Source organism: Octopus sinensis, linkage group LG2, assembly GCF_006345805.1.
Source record: "Octopus sinensis linkage group LG2, ASM634580v1, whole genome shotgun sequence".
Classification (NCBI taxonomy): domain Eukaryota; kingdom Metazoa; phylum Mollusca; class Cephalopoda; order Octopoda; family Octopodidae; genus Octopus; species Octopus sinensis.
In genome coordinates, this window is record NC_042998.1 from 119,885,759 (window position 1) to 119,907,868 (window position 22,110).

The 22,110-nt window shown below is 34.7% G+C and overlaps 1 protein-coding gene across 1 annotated transcript in view; it reads left to right on the plus strand.

Moving 5' to 3' along the window:
• The first annotated feature begins 113 nt into the window (after positions 1-113).
• LOC115228296 (trafficking protein particle complex subunit 10) overlaps positions 114-22,110 on the plus strand; it is a 47,768-nt gene continuing 25,771 nt past the window's right edge. The window contains exons 1-13 of the mRNA XM_029798915.2: positions 114-288; positions 3,268-3,349; positions 3,810-3,942; positions 6,497-6,690; positions 8,013-8,208; positions 9,046-9,157; positions 9,657-9,904; positions 10,681-10,830; positions 12,696-12,813; positions 14,199-14,281; positions 16,049-16,140; positions 18,693-18,833; positions 20,517-20,620. Coding sequence (XP_029654775.1) covers positions 264-288; positions 3,268-3,349; positions 3,810-3,942; positions 6,497-6,690; positions 8,013-8,208; positions 9,046-9,157; positions 9,657-9,904; positions 10,681-10,830; positions 12,696-12,813; positions 14,199-14,281; positions 16,049-16,140; positions 18,693-18,833; positions 20,517-20,620 — 1,678 coding nt within the window. The 5' untranslated portion in view covers positions 114-263. The remainder of the gene's footprint in view (positions 289-3,267; positions 3,350-3,809; positions 3,943-6,496; positions 6,691-8,012; positions 8,209-9,045; positions 9,158-9,656; positions 9,905-10,680; positions 10,831-12,695; positions 12,814-14,198; positions 14,282-16,048; positions 16,141-18,692; positions 18,834-20,516; positions 20,621-22,110) is intronic.

The following is a 22,110-nucleotide window of genomic DNA, read 5'->3' on the forward strand; positions in this document are numbered from 1 at the left end:
ACCTTTAATATAGTTTTAAACTATTGCTAATAAGTTATTTTGAAATATCATAGTATTAAACAAATCAGTTAAAAATGAATAAAGAGAGAGAATGTTGCAGACAAATTTATACGAAACTTAGTTTCCAGAATAAAGTGCAATGGAGGGCAGTAACCAGGAATGTTGATTAAAAGACAAATTAAGTTTAATTAAACACACCAAACATGTCGAGACTTCTTCTGAATTTCCTTATATAAACAAATAACGATTAGCTTCAACTTAGTATGGAAACCAAACCAGTTGTTACATGTGAGTATATTAAATACATTAAAGTGAATCTGCTGTCGTCTTGTTTATTTTCTTCTCGCTCTCGTATTTAGAACAATTGTTAAAATAACTACAAAGTTAGACACAGTTCATTGATCCCATTCTCTTCCATATGTCATTTATTGGAATCAGAATTAAAATTATACATTAACATTAAATGTTGAAGTTGTTTAATGCTCCAGTGTCTCATGAACTCGGGTGTTCACTTAACATAAATTGATGGAAGCAACTCACTACCGTGCTAAACATGACTATCGTTGATAACACACTACACCAGCGATTTTCAACCTGTTTTGATCCAAAGTCACTGAACAAGGCACCAAAAGTATTGTGGCTTATAAACTTCATTGTATTAAAATATGAGCATTAAAATTGTTTTAAAATGGAGCTTGGGTTCTTTCATCGCACTTCGCTACAAAGGAAATAAACACCCAAGTTTTCTAAATATTTTGACATTTTCTGGCTCACTTCAAAAACTTGCGGCACACCTACCTACCATACACGTTACACGAATGTGTCGTAGCACAGTGGTAGAAAGCATCTGTATTACACAGAACAAGCAATATTTAAACCTACACAGACCTTATTTCAATATTTTACCGATCTAAGGCGGTGAGCTGATAGAATCGTTAGCACGCTGGGTAAAATACTTAGCGGTATTTCGTTCATCTTTACGTTCTGAGTTCAAACTCCGCCGAAGTCGACTTTGCCCTTCATCCTTTCGGCATCGATAAAATAAGTACCAGTTGAGCACTGGGGTCCATCTAATCGACGTATCCCTCCCCCCAAAACTGCTGGTCTTGTACTAAGATTTGAAAGCAATATTTCACCGAAATAATTAGGTAACATTCAACTGGTTACTTGACCTGTTACAAATAACAGCCAAAATCCCAAACCACATCATACTGCTTAAGTTTTATTTTCCCTTATAAACCGTAACTATTGTCCATCTCTTTGTATAGGAAATCTGAATCTGAGGTAGGTGCTAGTGTTCAAGTGTTCACATATAGACTTCCCAAGCTCCAGATCATCTCTTATCAAGCAAACCTACTTATCAAAGGTATTCCAGATGTTACAATTCCAACATTTTTTTTTAAACAGTGAACGATATTATAGATTGTGTTTTATTTATTGTGTGGTATAAAGGAGATTTGGTTATTTCTATCAGGTTAGCGAGTATGTAAAGGCTTCTATGCTGGCTTATCCCACTTTATAGAAGTGTTAGGAGCAAGCAGTGGATTCCAAGATATGATGCCTAGAAGTTGAGTAAGAGAAATATGTGCTCCACATTTTCACTTTTCCTATTACAACCAACAGTATCCTCCCTCTCTGTCTCTCTATGATATTGTTACTATAATGGTTCTTCTCTGAAATAACTGCATTCACCAAGAAAACTGTACCATCACCTCTACTCCACTCATCGTCACACATTCCCAGTCTTTCCTGGAACTCCACTCTATCCACATTTCCTTCCGCTGACATCGACCTATAAAGGTTTATGCTGAATATCAACCACACTGATCTCAACAATCAGGCAAGATTGTGTGGTTAGAAAGTTTCCTTTGCAATTACTTGGTTTTGGGATCAGTCTTACTGCATGGCACATTGTTCAGGTGTTTTTTAGCATAGATCAGTTCAAGCAAAACCTTATGCTTGATATATAATTGATATTTAGAGAAGTTCACCAAAAGAAACATTGCCTTTTTTTTGTGACAGACTTTATTCATTACAGTTAACTCAACTATTTGGTGCTTGAATATGCTTAACAAATTTATTCAGTCGCAGGTGTTTGAATTAGGTTTTCCTCCCAATAGCCTTGGATCTTAAGAAAAGTGTTGCTTCCCTCCTCTAAGTCATATATAAAAAAGAACTCTTTCCTCTTTAAATTTAATACTATAAATCAAATTTGGCTATTCATTGTTTCTGTTATCACCCAGCTTCATTTTTTATATGTTATTACCATATATGGATGGATGGGATATTTTGTTTTTGTTCTTACAGTTTCTCCTATCAATGTCACAACCATGAGCCCCAAATACAACTTATTTCCTGTCAGTAATACCAATAGCTTTGAACTTATGATCATGTCATCATAAGTCCAGAATCTTGACTTCATAACCATTCTCTTTTTTTATTTTAGTTCATAGAATACTGAAACATTTCAGAAACATTGAGCATCGTTATAGGAATATTATATAAGTTTTTATTCTGTATTTTTGATATTGTTGGGACACAACCAAGATTTGATTACAAAGTCTTTCCCTCCTGTTTCTAGATAATTATATTTCATACTTATTTTGAAACATGTACACACACTCTCTTTCTCTATCTGACTGGTTGGCACTTTATCCATTTCTCTCTCTCTCTCTCTCTCTCTACACACACACACACATACACAGAAATGCAAATGTGAATAACAATATTTAATACATGAAGTAAACATCGTTTGTAAAGTCAATGATTCACTCTGTAGTAATTCAGAGTTTATGTGATGGGACTGTTCAGGTTTTATCAAAACGATTTACAAACACACACACACAGATTCATGTTTGTTTTTATGTGAAGTTATATATAAAAGCAGTCAACCATAAAATTGAAATATATTTTTACAAAGTGACTATTGACTGAAGGTAAAGTTTGCAGCTTATTTACCATCATCAAACAGTGTAGTGATGGTCATCTTTTTTCTTTCCCCCAACTATTTATAGTATTCCTTATTACTAACCTATATATAAATATTTTGTTTAAATGTAGATTTTGTATTGTTTTATTCTTTGTCTGAAGAATTTCTAATATGAAATTTCTTACATGTTTATCTAACATGGACAATTTTGTGATTCCTATTAGCAAATGAAATATGTGTAATGGGGAATAATACTAAAAAATTTTCCAACTTCCTGTTTTGTTATATGAATGTAAAATATAGATTTTAAGTAAATATCAGTATATTCTACAAACCAGGTTATGGAGATTCTTCCCTATTCTCTGGGTTACAAGCACACATCAACCGAGGACTGCCCAAGGAAGCTACAGAATGGAAAAGGTTAGTCTGTCAATTATTTTTGGTCAAATGTCAACCTTCACCAGCTCTTTTTTTATTATTGATGAAGACTGTTCGCATAAAGTTTGGAGGCCTTATGTATGGTGAGGTAACATAAGCAGAGAGTGTTGCAGAAAGATACAGTTTGGGATGAGGACAATTGGATATTGTGTTTGCTATGAGATTCATGGAACGAAACACTGTAGAGATAACAAGGGAAGTGATTGTTATTGTTGATGTTTAATTCCAGGTTATGGTCAAAAGTATTCTGTTTGGGAACACTCTGTTTTTTCATCACCTAAACCTTTCAAAGCAATATTTTATCATGGTCATAAGCCAATGACTGAAACAATGAAACAAGGAAAACAGTTATTTTTTTTTAATGTTCTTTTAATAACTTTGAATGTATTTAAAAAAAAAATTTAAAACACAAATACTGATGCCAACTTTCTTTTTGTTGTAGATCCTATGGGAGATCATCAAAGTTTGTGTGTCTTGATGCCAGTTTTGTTCCCTATGACGAAGATATTCTACCAACAGAAAATGATAAATCACTTATTAGCCGACCATTCTTCCATATATATTGGACTGAATGTGTATGTGTTGTTATTTTTATTTTTAAATATTCAGTTTTTACACATATTCAGTTTCATTGAATTGTTTTTCTTTATAATTCATCTGTGTTGTTGATGCTGTTGAGTCCCAGGTCAGCCCTGATCAAGTATGATTCTAGTCACCAGCTTCCTGTTTTTTCTCCTTATGCAGTGTATCAAGGACTGTATAATTTAATGTGTCCTTCCTGTTTTAAGAAAGTAGGGGATTTGAGGGGATTATGGTTGCTATTTCTAGCAGATTGAGCAACTGGACAAGCTTGGGAGCATGGTAATGGTGGTATTCATGTTTGTCTTTTTATATTGACATGAGTTTTCTTGGACTTGGTATTGGAAGATAAATATTCTCCTAATGTAGAATCCTGTTACTTATCATTGAAGGAGATTGAGGGATTCTAAATATATTGGAATTTCTTACATTTTCTGTCTCATTCTTTAATAATTTTTGTAATGTTTAACAGTTATGAATAAGGGACTCTTTAAAGGAATAGGTGGCAAGTATCATAGCTTTGAGTGTTCTGAAAAATATTATGTGAGGTTCATTGATCTTTATTTAATTTTTTAAAGTTTAATTTATATTGCAGTTTGTAAACTATAGTGTCATAAGGTTTTAGATTTCCAAAGGCCAATCATATGATCACTGCATTTATGATGATTTGAATCACAAAGAAACATCTGTGTAACTTGAGAAGAAAAATTACTATAAAATATCATTTTTATGACTGATGTATTTCTGTAAAAGTTATATATTTATATAAACACAGAAACAGAAGACAACCTGGAGAAGGAAGATATGAAAACTAAAAGTTTCTGTAATTGAGAATATGTTTAGAGAAATTCTAAATGATGCATGTGACTCTAATGAGAAAGATTTAGATATCTATAGCATAGATGACAACTGGAAATTTCTACAAAATACCTAGCTTAAGCCTGGTGCTAAGTTCTAGCTAAACCAAATATAATGTGGTGGTGGAATGACATGTTTGATAAGACAGTAGAGGCTTAGAAAACCTGGAAGGAAGGTGGTTGTAGGCAGTATTATTAAATGACTAAAAGAGCAGCTAGATGATCAGTATATGTGGCCAAGGGTGTAGGCAAACAGGAAAAGATTTGCTCATGTCTTGTTATGAGAGGATCAGAGGTGTAAGATATTCAGGATTGTGAGATAATGTGTGAGAGAGAGGTCAGTGGTGAGAAGTGTATTCAAATTAAAAACAACTAAACCACCATTCATTTTTGAAAAGTTATAAAAATATTAAATTTTTAAGGTTTTGATTTGTTGTTATTATACTGTAAGAAGGCTAGATTTAGGTTACTTAAAAATGGCCAAAATGAATTAGTCTAAGGTAGAGCTGTAAAAGTTAAGTACTTTTAATGTTGGTGTAATGAGGGAAATATTTTGTGATCAAATCTTGATCTCATTCTAACATTGTAAAAAATACAAAATGAAAACAAATATCATACAAAAATACACGTATGCAGGATTAATGAAAGAAATTTCAAACTTTGTGTATAAGCAGTAAACATGGAGGTGGATATTGATGGGGGTTTTATAGCATCAACACTAAACTTGTTAGTCAAATATTTTTTGTCATACTCACTCTCTCTTGCATGTGCAATATATCTGAAATATATGTAATATCTTTGGCTGTTGTTGAGGGTTTGTGCATCCAGTTACTCAATCTCAGAAATGTTCCAAAATTGTTTAGCTGTATTCTTAGTCAACACAATTCTGATTGTCTGATTCTTCATGCAAATCAACAATTCTTATTCTTAAATAGTTCTTTTGAATATTATGAGGATAAAATATTGAACTATTGACATCATGGCTACAGTGTTAAATCCTCCTGCTACATGTATTTCATGCTCATGGACAAGGAACACACTCTACTTCCTTTCAAATTGGCCTTGATCAAGCAGTCTCATGATCAAAAGGCTTTCTAACATGACCATTTCATCTCTTTTTCAGGGATAATGTACTCTGGAGTATACAATAATATGGTATAGCCTGAAGTAGATTTTGCTGCTGTTTCTAGCAGGTTGACTAACAACTCTTATACTAGTGTGGTTGGTAGTAGGAAAGTTATCTTCCTGTAAAAACAGTTTATACTTTGAAGTAATTTGCTGTGTACTGGCTCACACAACCCAACACGCTTGTCACTCTTCTTTTTGTCATTCATACTGCCCTACATTAACAATCATGTCCAATCTTCCTTTCTAGGATTTCTTCCCTTCCTATGCCCCCCCCCCCGCCTGTGTCATTTCAGAGATGTTTAAACTAAACGTCAATTACAATCATCTCACTGAACCCCAAAGAGCCTTTGTTGGTCATGGACTCTGTCCCTTTATTTTGATCAACCTTATAACAGAAAAACCAAAAATTGACAATATCCTAGACCTGTTAACTTCCCTTGATCTTCTCCAAACCATAATAACATTGAAAGAAAGGATTTAAAACAAGTCTTTAAACTGTGTGTCATGTCTATGAATTTAAATATTATGTATAAAACGGTGAATAGTGTTGTACTGTCATTACCAGGATGTGGACAACTACAAGCAGTCAGTACGAGAAGATATAACTGAATGGCATACTGCATTGAAGAGCAACAATATACCTGACTGGTTAATAGTTGTTGTCGTCAGTGATGAAAGTAAAGTAAAGGCTAAGCTTTTGCCTCGATCATCAGTTATTGATAGAGTGAAAAGTGATTTCTGTGGAAAGCAGGTTGATAGGTAAGTATTGTTGCTTATGTTTATAATTGTAGTTTTTTATCTAACAATTGCTCTGGTTGATGGGAAATGGTAGCAGCTGTAGACTACTGCTGCTACCATTTCAGAAACAATAATGAACTTCTTTACTACACTCAACTTGAAATTTATAGCTATTATACCTACTACCGACAAAACACCACCACATGGATTCTATTGAGACCAGTAAGAAACAATTATGAACTTTTCTATTACACTTTACTTTTTATAATATTTTTGATAAGGTTCGTTTTTTTCAAGAACTGAAACATGTAAAATTCATAAGAAAATTAAAATTTATCTAATATAGTAGTGTTTTCAAACTTCTTTTTTACAAATATATACCCACTCATATACGATCTACTCTTATTATAAATAATATATATATATATATATATATATATATATATATATATATATATATATATATATATATATATATATATTATATATATATATATATATATATTATATATATATATATAGAGAGAGAGAGAGAAAGAGTGAGAGAGATCATTCTTATCACCTTCAACTATCATGTGACATATGCATAAGAGATTGCGTGATATCTAGTTTACCCTATACACTCTATCATTATCCATTCTGTACTTCCTTTCATTACTCTCTCATCTCCAAGCCACTTATTGATATCCACTTCTAATACTATCCATCACTCTCTCATCCCTTCATCTCCTCTATGACCCTCTCACTCAAATCTCTGCTTCTGCCATTCATTATTACTCTCTTTATTCACCCAACCTAGTTCTTCTGTTATTTTTTGCTCTTTCCTTTCTATTCATCTCTTCACCTGAGTGAATGAATACATCACAGAAGAGTGAGGTCTCTAATTGCAGAGTACAAAGCAACAAGTATTGGTGTTACTATAAAATCTTTCCAGGATACTTTTTAAAGCGCCTTGGTAGAGCTTTATAGTGGCACCAATACCTCACTAGTGCTGGTGTCATGATAAAATGCACCCTGTACACTATTAAGTAGTTTGTAATTGGAAGGGCAGCCAGCCATAGAAACCAAGCTAAAAATGAAACGTGATTAATATTTGGTCCTCTGACCTATCTAGGAGGACAGTAACTCTAAATAAAAACAGACTCAGACTGTGATAATCCATCCAACTGATACAATGTAAAAACAAACAAACAACTGATGATTATGATAATATGTACACTCATATACACATATAATACACCTTATTAGTTTAATAACTGTAAGAATTCTAGTATTTATTGTTGCCTGTTTCAAATTGTGATTTCTTAAATCTGAATTACCATTTCTGTTTGTCTTGTTTGAAGATGCATTGTTTTGACAGAACCTCACAAGGGTGACCAAAGGTGTATGGATTCCTGGAATAACTTCTACCAACGTCTTCGGCAGTTATTGCTACAATCTTTCAACAGGCACCTAAGTAAATATGAAGAAAACATGAGATCTTTGAGGGAAAGACGGAATGAACAGAAATGGAGCTTCTCTGAGTATTTTTTAGTTCAGGTAACTTAAATTCTGTAAGTCTTGATGTTAGGTGTTGTTGTTTAGCTCTAAACCAGCCCTGATTGAACAGATCTTTGACCTTATTTCTAATGAAATATATAGCCAATATATTTCTGTTGATTTTGAAAATAAGCAAAATTTTGAAGAATTTAGTAAAATAACTAATTTTGTCACTTATTGATTTATCGTTTGGGACATAACTTAACAGGTTCTTACATAAAAGTATGATTTAAGGTGGTTTTGTATCAAAGATGGTTTGAGGCAGCTTTAACCATCTTACTAACAATAACTCTGAGCACCTTTTCAAATTCCACCTGCCTAACACCCATGGACATGTTTACAAAGTCAGAAAACAGCACAGCTCCCATGACTTTCGGAAACATTTTTTCACACTAAGAGTTGCTGAAGCATGGAACAAACTGCCGGCATCAGTTGTTAGTTGTTGGAGCACTGCATCCTTCAAAACTTCCATGCTTCCTGAGATTTGCCAACACTACGCCTGATTTTCTCCCCTCCATATACGCAAGCATGTATCTGACTCATACACTGTTCACTTCCCAGACATTTGTACATTACTGCATATGCTTTATATGCACTTTTGACAAGTTGTGGTGCACCTGAGCACTGTATACAAAAATTTCATTATTATTTTTACTATTTGAGATTTGTATTCATGTCTTTTACCATAGATACATAATATTCAACTTTTGATTTAATTGTGTGTGAAATGAATAAATTTTTTTCAGTTTTGATCTATTTTATATATATATATATATATATATATATATATATGTATTATAGTAAAATATCTTTTATAAAATATTTTAAATATTTCAGGAAGAACTGGCTTTTATGTTTGAAATGCTTGGAGTCTATGATGACAGTCTTCTGCAATATGATGAGTTAGATGCTTTGTTTACACAATTTTTGCTAAATCATGCCGCTGGAGGTAGGTTATCAAAATAAGTACCTATGATGGTTTATTAATCAGACAGTTTGCCTTAATTTATCTTATTGATTAATTTTACTTCTACCTCTCAATTCAGTGGTTAACAGTAGAACTGTAAAAATTATTTGTATGTGATGAGATAGGGTAGCTGTGAAGATAAGGGGCTGCAATATTGACCACATGATTAATAAGTTCAGATCTTACTTCTGTCATTCTCTGTCTGTAGACAAGGTACCTAACTCTTTATTACACCAGTTATGGGTAAGCAAAAAAATAAGGTTTACTTACTACTTCACAGCTGCATAGGAAAGACATCATTCTACTATAAAAGCATTTTAGCTAACAAATAAAGGTGTAAGTATGAAAAGATTGATATAAAATAATTGATGCACAAAACAAGGTTGCCATAAAATGTAGGTGAGTGTTTTCTTTTAGACTTATGTGTTATGCAAATGTTATACAATGACAAGTAATCTGACCACTTTGCCTCTTTTTCCAGAAACTGTGGATTGGTTGACTCCATTCATTGAGCCATGTACAAAATGGGCTGGAATATCACTAAGTAAAGCTCTTAACTGGGACAAAAGAGATTTAATCAAAATGAATAAAGCTAGTCTTTTAGAATTCCGCAATTATCTTTTTTCTCGACAATGTGCTTTACTGTCTCTACTGAATCGTCCATGGGAAATAGCAGAGAGAGCTGTTGCCTATCTCCACAATACTGTACAAGAAATGAAAACTTTAGAGGTATAGTTATTACTAATATATTTTCTTTTCACTTGGGCCTAAACAACAGGAATAACATTTGTTTAGGCCCAAGTTTGGCCTGACCCAGAAGCTCTGTGATTAACAATATTCTAGCCATGAGCATTCCATCTTATCTTTAGACAATCTCTTTAAGACCACATCAGTAATGTCTTTCCTTTATTAAGACAATAAAGTGCGATTTGAAGGATATCTGTTTGCTATTTCTTGCAGGTCAAATGACTGTATATGTCTCCCCATTGGCAAGAAATAAGTTGGGTCTTTTCTGCTGATTGTTTTCTGGAACTAAAACAACAAAAGATATGTCTTACATATCTTTGCTAAATTTTATAGCTTTCATGTTTAACATTTGAATTTATAGGTTTACTGAAAGTAAACATTATTTTCTGATGTGAGATTTATAAGGTTTTATTGCAGGGAGGCTACAATCAGTTAAATCAATATGCCATGATTTTATAGTGAATACAGCTAGACAAATTGTTGTAAAATTGTTCTTACAGAGTGTGTTTATGTGTTAGAAATTTGTACTGATGGTAAAGACAGCTGAGTCACTTGTTGCAAAGTAGTTGTAGTGGACTGTAGTAACCCTCAAAATTTCTGATGTTATCTGATACCTTAAGGAACTTGCCACAAGGACGAGATTGAAGACATTTAGCTTATCCTCTGCACCCACCCTCACTGACCAAACAAGATTAATCCAAACTCACTTTTAGTTTTATTTTTATTTGTTTTTTCTTTTATTGTTGTTGTCATTTCAGATTGAAATGCCAGAAGGTTCCCTTGCATGTTGGGTGTTTCTTAGTTGTCTTGAGGTGCTACATACCAGTGACAAACTCAACAATTCTACTGAAAAACTTAATAGCCATTCCCTGTATACTGCTAGTCTATGGGATTATGCTCGAAAAAAAGTAAGTGTTGGTGTTTTGTTCTGAATGTTTTACAATTACATATGTAACATCAGTAGAGTAATGTATGTAATATACCAGAATTATCTTCTGGTAGAATTGTTAGCGCACCAGGCAAAATGCTTAGTGGCATTTTGTCCATCTTTACATTCTGAGTTCAAATTCTGCTAAGGTCGACTTTGCCTTTCATCCTTTCAAGGTCTATAAAATAAGTTCCAATTGAGACTGGTGGTGGTGGGGGGGGGGGGGGTCGATGTAATCGAATTACCCTTTCTCCAAAATTACTGGTGTTGTGCCAAAATTCAAAACCAATATATTAGGATTATCTTAGAGAGTAATATAATAGATATACATTTGCTTATCTAGTAATATATATAATAAATAACAACTTACTAATATACTAAAATATTTGCTAATGTGGTTTCTAAAATGGCAATTATAAATATTATATATAAGATACACCTAATAATATAGTGACATATATATCTCTGATATAGTGATATGTAAAACACTCATTAATGCAGTGACATATATGACATATGTTCACACACATATGACAGGCATCCTGCAGTTTTTGTCTGCAAATTCCATTCACATGGCATTGGTTAGCATGAGGCTATAATCAAAGATGCCACACAATGAGACTGAATCCAAAACACTGTGGTTTCCAAGTGGACTGAGTAATCACACAGCCATACCTGCACTGTTAGGTGTGTTTCCTGCCCTCTATGTGAATGTTTATGTTGTATCCCTTTATGTTTCATGACCTAGCAGTTTGACAGATTGGCAACAATAAGATAAGTGCGAAGCTAAAATAATTATTGGGTTGATATGAAGGCATGGCTATAGTCCAATGACTGGAACCAGTTTGTGTGTGTGTGTGTGTGTGTGTGTGTGTGTGTGTGTGTATGTGTGTGCATGTACACACATTGATATTGACATTCCATAGCTTTGCATGTTACCATCTGAGTGACATAGCCATACTGATTATATTCCTTGTTGATATTACAACAAGGAATATAATGTGCTTGGTGCATTTTATCATGATGTCATCACTAGAAAAGATTGGGGTGGATATGAAGAAGTGGAACTCCTGATAACCATAACTCTCCCATTTCACCATTTGTGGTGAGGTGAGAGAGTGATGGATGTTGATATCAAACAGCCAATGGAGAGTATAGGTTAAGTGTATGAGAGACAGGCCAGTTTTATGAGGTCTCTTAAATATATACCTAAAGATGGTAATAACGCTAGGTTGATAAGAATGAAGAGGGAAGAGGTGGTGTGTTGGAGAGAGGGTTAGATAGGTCTCATGGCATCCTTAGTAACACTAGAAGCAACATCTAGTGAACTGAGCTGAAGAGCTCCACTACTATCCTTTGTTACATCAGCAGCATACATACATTCATATATCATCATCATAATTGTTTACTGTTTATTTAAGAAGTTCATTTTACTTCACAATCCCATGTTTCTGGATTTGATCCAGCACATTGCATTATTGGAAAGTATCTTCTACTATAGTTGTGGTTTGGCTATTACTTCACAAATTGTGTATGTGTGTGTGTGTGTGTATATATGCATGCATAGCCATTTATTATCTAAAACTGAGGTTGCTATATTCAGTGTTGGAATAACTAAGAAAAGATTTGGGGATCAAATTGCAGTCTTGGTTGTAATATTAAAAGACTGAATCAAAACAAATAACATACAAAAACATATACATGTAGTATAAAATTTTAAAACTGATGTTCAGTTGGACTGTGTATGTATATTCTGTAAATGTTGAAGTTTGTGTAGTCATTGCTATAGTCTCTAGCAATTGTAGCATAAATTATACACAAAATAACAAACTGTTTGTATTGCAGTTAAAAGAACTTGGTGTGTTGTGTGGTTTGATGCCAGAGGTTTCATCTAATCCAACTTCTGAACAACTCAATAAAGTGGTGGACCTTCTATTTGGGATGGGAATCAATGAGGAAGAAGGTGAGTGGATGTCATTGATCAGGGTATCAGTTTAATTTAAAAGAATAATGGTTACATATTATCATCACATTTGTCATCATCATCACATTTGACATCATTGTTGCATGTTATCATCAAATTTGTCTTTCATCGTCAGATTTGTCATCATCATCATCACATTTATCTTTATCAGTACATTTAGCATCGTCTTCACACTTAGTATCATTATCACATTTGTTGTCATTATAATTGCCATTACATTGTCATCTTCCTTACATTTGCCTTCATCATCAGATTGTCATCATACATTTGTCATTGTCAATATAAGATTTCATCAATATATTTTTATATTATTTTTGTCTTAACATGAATTATGTCATTGTTATTTTTATTTTTATTCTTACATTATCATCATCATTGATCACCTTCATCATCATCATTAACATAAATAACAACATTGCCATCATTGTTGCTATCGACAATATTGCAACATTATTGTCATTATCATTGCTTCCATCACCAGCATATGTAACATCAGCATCATGCTGCCAGTGCTGATACAAGGTCAGTTTCTCATTATCCTGAGCAGCTGAAAAATATGATTGCTTGAGTGGGTTACACACCAGAGCAAGTAAACAATGTTGATGAAACCACTTTTCAAGAAGATTACACCTGCTACAAAAGTTATTTCTTGAGAAGAAAAATAAACACCAAGGTTTAAAGCTTTCAAAATGCTTCTTGGGGTAGGAAATGCCTCTGGTGGTATAAAATTAGAGCTCCTACTTGTATATTATTGAAAATCCAAGGGATTTCAAGGGTTATGCAAAGTTTAATTTGCCTCTGATTTGTTGTTCAAATTAGAAAGCATAGACAATTAAGTGCCTTTTTGAAGAGTGGTATACAAACATTTTTTTCATTCTGCTGTAGAAAAGTACAGCTGGATAGTTCCTGCTACAAAACATGTATTTATGTGACTGGATTATTTGTGGGATCTATGCAGGACAACCATCTATTCTTAGCTACAGCTGGGTGGACTGTATCTCACTCTGGTACCTACTTAGCTTGACTGTGAGTCTTTATTTGCATCTAAGTGAACTGTAACTTACTGTGATACTTATGGCATGGTCATATGACTGAAATGTTATCTGGAGTTGTCTCTTTTACTTACTGAATTAATGAAAATAATATTCATGAATGATTAATATTTATTTTTTTTACAGAATTATTTCTAGTAAGCTTTATAATGCTCCCTACATTAAATACATTACAATTAATTTCACCACTGATTTTCATGTAGATGAATTCTATGAGTAATGTTGATGAAATTGTGTTTGTAAGTTGCGAGATGTTTAAAATGCTCAGTTTTCTAATCAGCCTTGATTGCACATTGTCTTTGTCTCTTCTAGCATCTACTACAGGATCTCCTCGACCTATTGATAGACTCCGTGAAGCTCTATCATCAAGGCAGTCCTTTCAGCGACACTACTTGGTAAATCCGTTTCACTTATTTCAAATATTGTTATGTAGGTCAATAAAAAGTATAGCAGTTGTTGTGTAGCTCCAGGTATTTGGCTGAGGATTAAGTGTAACCAACAGATCTATTGTTCCAGTTTTATCACATGTCTACCTAACTAAGAACCATATCACACACTGTGACATACAGTGTGACAGTCTGAGCATTATGTATTTTCAATATGTACCAGTAATATACAGAGGTGGAATCATTTGAATCATTTAAGAGCACTGCTCTTCCAAAATTGATTTGTGTCAAAGACAGGAAATATTTTATTTAAACTACATGCAGATTTGTGTGTGTGTTAAAATAGCACTTATGGACAGTATACAGTACTGGTGAATGCATGTATATTCTATGGTCTCATGCGTAGTCTATGTCCAGTCTATGGTCTCATGTACAGTCTCATTTCTTGGGCTGCAAACTTTCTGTTAGATTGCATTATCATGGCACCATGTATCAACAATGTGCTCTCCATTCCACACTCTATCAAATGATGTAATCCAAGATTCAGTAATGTCGCCTACACTCTTCTTTCTGTGCCTTCTGACTTTCATTTCTATCAACACATGCTTCTCTGCATGCAAAACTATATGCCCCTACTCTTTAACATTCCATGCATGTGTGTTACCTAAATACAAATTGAACACTTGATACTAGGCAAACACTAATTTGATGAATAGAAACCTTGAGATTATTCCTTAGCTGGGAGATGACAAGCTTGTCTCTTTCAACAGTATAAATACACAATACATGTATCAAAGAAGTAGTCCTCCATTAGAGACTCTTCATGACTATCATTTTCCAGATCATTTTACAGCATTATTTAGAAGGAAAACAGTTAATTGTGAAGAGGTTAAAAATGCTTTTGTGTTTCTTTGCTTAGAAATATGCCACACCTCACTGGTGACCCCTTGTAATCTGACATATATAGAGTGCGGGGTGCTAAAACGTTCCTGGCTTTAAACGTATCATGAAAGACATGGTTGTAGGCCCAGCTAGGTTTTTTTCTTTTTACAGGGCTTAGAAAAACTGAAGGACCACTGTAATAAGTGTGTGAATCTGAGAGGGGAATATGTTGAGTAAACTCATAATTGACCAGTCCGCCTGCATTTTCTTTTACCAGGAACTTTTCAGTGCTGCCTCATATAATATTGACAAAACTATATCACAAAGACTAGGATTTCTCTTTAGAGCCAGAAAATACTTGAGTACTGATCAGTTGCTAATATTTTACGAAGCTTAAGCAAACCTCCCATTAAACTGCTAGTCTCATGTATGAGACAGTGTTGCTGTTACATATACACAAACATTGGTCACTTCTAGTAGGTGGTCATGTTTCTCATATCTGCATACCTTCTCTACCCATCTTCACCTATTTCACTTTGTGTTTACTCTTCTCGCCTCCTGAGATTCTGCACTAAACCTTTCACCCAATCTATATTTCCCTTCACTGTAGTCCTCTGCATTTCTCTCTCTATCCATATTTTATTTGTAGATATTAATCTTTAGATGTCCAACTGTATCAGTTTCACCTTTACAACTCCTCTTCTATCTGTTCTTATGTTCTCTCCTCTGTTCCTCTATTTGTTTCTCTCTCGCTCTCTCTCTCTCTCTCTCTCTCTGTGCAATATCTAATACTTCCTTCTTACCCTCTCTGTCAGTAGTGTCTATTGTTTTTTTTTTTTTTTCGAATTGACCAGAAACTATATCAATATGTAATATATGTATTTTCATATTTAGGATCTCTCTGAATTGGCTATGGGAACCTACAAACATATAGGTAGAATGCGGTCTGCCAGGATCATAGGTCAGGATGTTGCTGAATTTTACATGTAAGAATATTTTCTTAAAGTATTTCTTTACACCAGATATTTTCTTTTTTTTTCCTTTTTATAACTGAACCAGAGGAGAACTGCTCAGAACTTACAACTCTTTTCTGGATCTCTGTGACTGGTAGTAATTAGGGAGGAAGTCGTCCTCAGCTTTGAGAGCTAGCCTGGATGCTTACAATAGAGTCAACTCCACTTAAACACCCAAGGTTCAGCGGGTGGGGTTAAACTGGGTGATGAAATTAAGTCCTCCATCAAAGAACAGGAATAGATCCTCTGAAAGGCTACCACACAGTTTTCACCAACCAAATTTTACCTACAAGTCTTTGGTTGGCTTGAAGCTATGGAAGAAGGTACATGCCCAAGGTGCTGTACAGTAGGGTCAGACTTAAAATCACATAATTGTGAATTACCTTTATTTCACCCATTGTTATTGTTTAATTCCACATCAGTGCTATAAATGACTATCTTGTTTTTTTATTCAGCTGTTACTAAATCTAAAACTACATTGTCCTATGAGTTTTTTCTTTTTCCAAGATGGTAAGATGAAATTTGAGAGAGAGATTGGCTAGTTTCACCAATCTTTAAAATGAGTCTGTTAATGAAGGAAGCCTCTACATATTAATTTGGCTTGTTAGAAATAGTAAACAAATCTCCCTCAACTCAAATAAGAACTAGATTGGGCTATGATGACCTTTCCATTATACTAGCATGAAAAGCAGATGTAAAATGATTATAATATATATATATATATATATATATGAAATCATTTACATGACACTGCATAGGCACTTTTGTGTGGCACCACATGGGTGCTTTTATGTGAAACTGCCACAAGTGCTTTACACCACCAGCAGGATTAGTCTTAACACTTTTGTTGCAGGGCATGGGTCTTCTTGAGTATGGTCAGGTGCCAGGTATCTCAGTCCTTTGTCATCTTGCCTGAAAGGTTCAGCTTCCTAAGCTCATTCTTCAGTACTTCATCGCATGTCTTCCTGGATCTCCCACTTCCATATGTTCCATCTACTTTGAGAGATTGGCACTGCAGCACATGATTAAACCAGCTCAGTTTTCTCTCTTGCACACAGCAACCAATTCCTCTTATGCCTAACTTCTCTCTCAGAACAGACACTCTGTCAAGCATGTACACTTACATTACACATACAGTAGAGCAAACTGAGTGCATGTACTGAGAATGATAAAAATCAAACATCCAGTCTACATTATGGTATTTGGAGTGATCACTAGTGATGGTGATATTATGCTTCCATTCATCTTCCCACATTGCCTCAGACTCAACATGGAGGTCTACATCAAGTGCCTGGAAGAGGTAGTGCTGCTCTGGGTCAAGAGGGGGGCTGCTGGAAGACCCTATGTCTGGCAACAGGACTCTGCACAATGCCACACAAGCAGGAGAACACAGTCATGGTTGTTAGACAATTTCTGCAACCACATCACCCTTAACATCTGGCTACCTAACTCCACAGACTGCAACCCCCTTGATTATTATGTGTGGGGCGTGGTTGAGTGAGAGACCAACAAAACTCCTTGTAATACCAAAGATGAACTGAAGGCAAGGATTATGGCAGCATTCACCAACTTAAACAAGGAGACTGTCCAGAAGAGTTGCAGGAAATTCCAAAGTCATCTGGAGGCCGTGATTGAAGCCAATGGTGATATTATCTTGAAATACTAAAGTATTTCAAGATATTTGTATGTAATTTTGGTAAATATCATCATCATCATCATAGCTAGACATCCACTTTTCATGCTGGCATGGGTTGGACGGTTTGACTGAGTGCTGGCAAGCCAGAAGGCTGCACCAGGCTCCAATCTGATTTGGCAAAGTTTCTACAGCTGGATGTCCTTCCTAATGTCAACCACTCCAAGAGTGAAGAGGGTGCTTTTTACGTGCCACTGGCACAAGGGCCAGTTAGGCGGTACTGGCAACGACCACGCTCGAATGGTGCTTTTTACATGCCATGGGCATGGGACCAGTCAGCCATCTGTTGAAATGAGATGTCAGTGTTATTTTCATTTTTGCGTAATTTAGATGACAGTTTATTCATTGCACCCTGTATATATACACATACAAACTTGTTACATGTTTAATACTTACTGACTACACTACACTTTTTTTGTTTCTTTTATTCTTTTACTGGTTTTATTCATTAGACTGACAATCAGACCATCCTTGAAAGGTTTTGATCTATTATATCGACCCTAGCACTGGACAATATAATCAGCATATTACTTTTTAGGGGGATGTAACTCTGCATTTATTTGTGCAATGTGCACAAACTAACACACACATATACATAGTAGTTTCCATTTACCAATTCTCTCCTAAGGTATTGGTCAATCTAAAGACACTTGCCAAGGTGCTATGCAGTGGGATTGAACCCAAACCACCTGGTTGCAAAATGAAGCTCAATCACATGACTACCTTAATTTATGGAATTAATTGTCATACATGTATATATTTATCTCGCATGTTTTATAATAAAAAATATCCCATTATTTCATGCTGTTTACTTTCTATGTTGTTTTCACAGGAAACAAGAAAGCCCCCAGAAAGCAGAAGGATTTCTCTTGGATGCCATGAAAATGTATAAACAGGAAGGCTGGGATATTCTTAGTGATAGTATAGCAGTACTTCTTGCTCAATGTCAGAAGAAACTCAGTAATCCTCTTAAGTATCCTTTGGTCACAATCTGTTTGTTTTTATGGTTAGGGAGGGAAAAGTTGCTCCCATCACCTTTGCAGGCTCTCTGACACTGGCCAGAATGATGTGATTGATGTTCAGCTGTAACAGCTACACGTTATTATTTGCTGGCAAAACATGGATGGGAATGGGAATTCCACAGAGATGATATTTAAAGAAGGAACAATTGTATGCAGTAGGTATTGTACAACTTAAGAGGGGAAACACAGAGTGGATGATGAGAAGAGAGGTATATGAATTGGGTGTGATTGGGTAGAGATAGGATGCAGCATACATATACAAACACGTGTGTGTGTGTGTGTGTGTGTGTGTATTTCATGTTATACTAAGAAGCAATGCACTGTACCAGAATTTTCAACTTGAGTCAAATATAACAAACTATTCTGCATCCTTGTTGGAATATCTGTGTAAGTAGAGTGTGGATCGGCTAGTTTGTACTGACATCAAGCTGTATAATTTGTAATTACGAAGCAAACTAGAGATATAGTGTAACTTCATTATTAGAACTTATATACCATCATCATCATTTAATATCCATTGTCCATGCTGGCATGGGTTAGATGGTTTGACTAGGGCTGATAAGCTGGAAGGCTACACCAGACTCCAGTCTGATTTCGCATACATACACACACACATGTACATACACTAAGAACAAAACAAGGTTTCTTGGCGTACTTGAGTTTGTTCAGCAAGTGCTCTGACTAGATCATATGGTTCTCCTGATTTTTGGTCGGCAAGAACTACCCTCTCCTTATCATGTAGAACTTGTATCTGATCTTATGCATCTGATGGTGGATTCCAACATATGATCTATTCAGTGATTGCCCATATCAACTTGATCGAGTTATTGATTATGCTCTGGATTTACTGGTTGAATTTGGCTGTCATAACAACGTTTGACTATTGAAAAATGTTTCTTTCTCTTGGATATGAATGACATACCCTGCCAGAAGCCTCAAGCTCTTTTTTGATCCTGAACACAAAGGACCCAGCTACATTCAAAAAGCTGGTGATCTCTGAGTTTCTGTGACTAGTAGCTAGAGCCACAAGTACCTTTTCGTTTTCTGTATCATATTGGAATCTGATATATTGATGCTGTTCATATGTCTGAAAGAGAATGAGAGAGTTGAAATTTGGTGCATGCCCCATAACATTATGTTAGGTCATTTTCCAGTAGTGGTCCACATAAGTTGTGTTCAAAAATACCTAGTGTACACACTCACACACACACACTCAGACCTAATGCACACACTCACACACTTTGTTTGAAGCTTATGACTCACTCTGTTGTTACTCAGGTTATTGTAATATAACATGAAACTTTGAGTAGTGATATGATGAACCATTAGTTTCTTATGACATTGAGCCAGAGGTGCTGTGACACCATTACCAAGAATATTCAGCTTACTTGTTTATACAGTAAATAAACTTGACTACAAGTTTTGAGTACTATAGCTTTTTTCTTCTAGATTCATGTGTGTGTGAGTTACCTTTCATTTGACAAAGGAATGGTAAATATATATATCAGTAGTATACTGAGGTCACATTTGTCTTGCTTGGCTGAAAAAAAAATCAAGCTTTTGCTTAATCAAAAGAATTGAATAATGATTGTGTTAAATTTGTAACTATTTTGATTCCTGATCAGTATCTCTAGATATGCCAAAACTGCCTGCTACATTGTGTGTAGTAAAAATCTTTCACATTCCGAACGTTGTTACTATTTGGATGAACTGATCCAACTTAGCAGAAGTGATGATGGTAAGTCTGTTAAACGCCTGTCAATCTCCTTATATTTAATGCAGTATTCATTTGTTTATATTGTATTGCCTTCTTTCTTTAATGTGTTTTGTAGTGGGTCTATTTTACTGCAATTAAAAAAAAAAGTACCATGTTTACAACTTAAATTCTTACAAATAACTCTGGAGATATAACATAATAGATATATCATGGGGAAGATATGACATAGGAGCTAAAATCTTCTAGAAGACACAATGATTTCAATCAGTTTTATGAGTGGTGGTGGTGGTGGTGGTGGTGGTGGGGATGTAGGAATGAGAAACTAATGAGTATTTTTTTTATTCCCTCTTTCATGAACAATTTTCTTATATATATATTGGAAATATATTCCAATCAATTTTTAAAATAACCATGAACGTGGAGAGATTTAGTAAAATAATTAGCACTTTCATTATTAAGTTAGTATTTTGGAATATAAATTAGTAAAAGTCACTTCCTTAAAATTATGATGGGAAGATATTTAAATTTAAACATAAACAACTTAAAATAGGAGGCTTTATGGTGTGGAACTAGTCTCTGGATGTTTGGTATCAAAAGGGTTTGTTTCACAAAACACCTGAAATTTCAAAATTTCGAAAACATATTCCTCTTCTCAAAGGCAGTAAAACTGCCATATTGGTTGATCTGTATTGTGTGTGTGTAATTAATAATCTGGTCCTAATCTACAAAGCTATAAATACTGTTGGTTCCTTCTTACTTGGTTAACTCCTTCCAATATTCTTATAGAATAAAAGAATATTGGAACGATATTGAAAAGGTTTTTAATAGAAACTTCTTCAATTTTTAGTATTAAATAAGAGTATTGAAGAAAAGATTGTAAGAGAATTATAGTCGCACAGTATGGAATGCACTGCAGGCAGAAGACATTATAAAGTTAAGGATTTCAAAATGAACTGAAATCATTTTTTTCCTTCATTAACTCTGAATATTATTTTCTAAGCCCCTGATAATTTCTATTTAGTATTTTACGTGCCGTCAGCACATAAAAAGCACCATCCGATCGTGGCTGTTTTGCCAGACTCGTTTGGCACGTAAAAGCACCCGCTACACTCACGGAGTGGTTGGCGTTAGGAGGGGCATCCAGCCTTAGAAACATTGCCAGATCAGACTGGGCCTGGTGCAGCCTTCTGGCTTCCCAGACCCCAGTTGAACCGTCCAACCCATGCTAGCATGGAAAGCAGACGCTAAACGATGATGATGATGATATTATCTATAACCAGCAGTATAACCTGGCCTTACCCGGAATTAAGTTACGATTATTAAGCGAATCAAGTTCTTTATTTCAAACCAAACTTAGTAATATCAACTCTCAACAAAACACTTTTTTACTTGGTGTAAAATAAAAACAAAACTCTTTCGCACCCAAAGTAATGTGTGTGAGAGAGAGAGGGGGAGAAAGATGAACGATTTAAAATAAATATATTGTAATTGTTGTGTGAAAAAGTATATAT